General features: G+C 41.5%; 1 protein-coding gene and 1 long non-coding RNA gene across 2 annotated transcripts in view; one reads left to right on the forward strand and one right to left on the reverse strand.

The window, feature by feature from the left end:
* The window catches only part of LOC116703507 (uncharacterized), a 10,819-nt gene that overhangs the window by 7,090 nt on the left and 1,252 nt on the right, over window positions 1–2,477 (reverse strand). The window contains exon 3 of the long non-coding RNA XR_004335448.1: window positions 414–428. This is a non-coding gene — a long non-coding RNA (uncharacterized LOC116703507). The remainder of the gene's footprint in view (window positions 1–413; window positions 429–2,477) is intronic.
* Window positions 1–2,477, forward strand: part of mmd2a (monocyte to macrophage differentiation-associated 2a) — an 11,716-nt gene that overhangs the window by 5,000 nt on the left and 4,239 nt on the right. Inside the window, 2 exon segments of the mRNA XM_032538271.1 lie at window positions 778–904; window positions 907–934. Coding sequence (XP_032394162.1) covers window positions 778–904; window positions 907–934 — 155 coding nt within the window.

Here is a 2,477-nt window from a genome sequence, read left to right on the forward strand (position 1 = left end):
CTATCTATCTATCTATCTATCTATCTATCTATCTATCTGTTAGAAAAATGATTACCAAAAGACAACAAAGAGTCACTGGAATCACTTTAACAAAGTATTACTTGCGCAAGGAGTCAGTCACAGACAAGGTACAGAGATGGACTGGAGAGCAAACTCCACAGTCTTCACTTTAAACATTGAAATCCCCCCTCCTTTCTCCATGGTTACCATGCCCCAAACAGCTGCGCTATTTCAAAGGTAATTAAAAACTCTACCTGACATGTGAAAGGTAGTGAAACAGTGAAGATTGGAAAAGGAGAGAAGTTCAGCCTTGAGTGTCTGAAGATAGCTGGGAAGGAATGTGACCCTGGGCACTTGAAGATGGTTATTATAAGCCAGTAAAAGTACAAGATATATTCAGTTTTAATAGTTACATTTTCTAACACTATCTATCTATCTATCTATCTATCTATCTATCTATCTATCTATCTATCTATCTATCTATCTATCTATCTATCTATCTATCTATCTATCGAGTACAGACACAAGAGTGGTATCAATCTTCTCATCAAACTCTTGACAAATAGAAAGCGAATAAGTGTATTTCTTAAAATGCCCGGTTACATTACAGAAATACTAGATTTTATATATTTATTTTATATAATTTAGCGTTAATGCACTTTAAAGAAATAAGAACATTGTTAAGGAAAGTCTCTCTCATATACTATAATAAATGTGATGTGTGTATCATGAGAAAATGAAACTGTAGTTTTTTTCAATCATTCGGACGTTCTCTAGGTATGGATCCTCCCCAGTCTGGTGGGCGGGTCTGTGCTCTACTTCCTGTCTGTGGACCAATGGCATTGTGTGGCTGCCTGGCTCTATGAGCGGTCTCACCGGCTGTTCGTCACCTCAACACTCTTCCAACCGCTGCCTGGAAAATCAGCCACCTCCGGTGTGTGTGTGGTGTGTGTGTGTGTGTGTGGTGTGTGTGTGTGTGTGTGTGTGTGTGTGTGTTGTGTTTGGTTGTTGGTTTGTTTTTTGTGTGTGTGTGTGTGTGTGTGTGTGTGTGTGTGTGTGTGTGTGTGCGTGTGTGTGTGTGGGGCAGAAAACGCTGGCAGGGATTTGGCAGCTGTGCATGTGTGTGTTTATGTGCTCCAGTAGACTTTTACATCCCACTCAGACATACAGTTTGTTAATCAGGACAGAGCCAGAAGGCCAGAGTGCAAAGAACAGATGTGACATAGTAATGAAAATATTTCACATTTTTAACTCACACCTTCTAAAAAGCATTCACTCACACATTAACAGTCAAAAACCCACTAACTCTACATTCAGCTTGGTCCACTTTCCCCTCATGACCCCATAAAATCAAAAATAAATCTTTAGTCAGGAAAAAAAATATCTCAGAAAGCCATGTTCTTCAAATTTGGCTTAATCCAGAATAACATGCTACCGGGTTGAAATGATGGTTAATTCTCTCTTTGGTCTAACATCTCTCAGTGGAAACGTTTAAGTGAGGTGATGCGTTTTTGTTCAATGTATCCCAAACTATATTCTAGGTTTGAGGTTGAACGTTCATTGAAAACCCTCATGGTGTCCTCGGGTCAAAATTGACCTTTTTTTTTTATATCACGAAATATGGGCTGTCGAAATGTAAAAAATAAATATATGACAACATGTTGGGAAAAGCAACAAAAACGATGAAAAACGTTGTCACTGACAAAAAAAAAAACGTGGCTTGGAAATCCACAACCAAATCAGAAAGGATAACCGTACGTTCACACCGCCACCGACTTGAGCGTCTAAAGTTACCGGAAGTCATTCATTTTCAATGGAAGCTTCTCTCAGCTGCAAGGAGCGGCAAATCTGTCGGCGTCGCGTTTTGGGCGTTTTGAGCATGTTGAGCGTCAATCAGAAAGTTGAAATTTTTCAACTTTATGGTAATGAGCTATGACGCGGTGCAGCGGCTAACGCCAGCCGCCAATCGGAATATAGACGTCCTTCACGCTGGCTGATCCTGGAGAAACATACGATGTAATCTTTCGATCCTACAAAAACATTAATTCTGAGGACAATCTCATAATCGCCGTTGCTGGGTTACCTTTCGTTTATAATATAACGTTGTTTGTACATAGGTACAAGTTAACGCTACCTGCCGGTCACATCCGCTCACAGTGAAGTCCGGGACGGGTCACTAGGTTAGTCTGGGTCATTAGGTTAGTCTGGGTCACTAGGTTAGTCTGGGTCACTAGAATAGTCTGGCGGCTGCTCGCTCTGCCTGCATGCCGCTATGGCTCAGCGGCTAACGAGCGAGCTAACTGCTAACAGACCCCGTTGCGACCAATTAATACAACTTCTGTCATTATATATGTAATTTATAAAGGTTTCTAGTGTCAGTGTATTGGCCATGGCTGCGTGCGCTTCTCCCGGTCGAACGGAAAACGCCGCCACGTCAGAGCGGCCAAAGCGTCACAAAGCTTCCCCGTACTTTTTGA

Source organism: Etheostoma spectabile, chromosome 15 (genome assembly GCF_008692095.1).
Source record: "Etheostoma spectabile isolate EspeVRDwgs_2016 chromosome 15, UIUC_Espe_1.0, whole genome shotgun sequence".
Classification (NCBI taxonomy): Eukaryota; Metazoa; Chordata; class Actinopteri; order Perciformes; family Percidae; genus Etheostoma; species Etheostoma spectabile.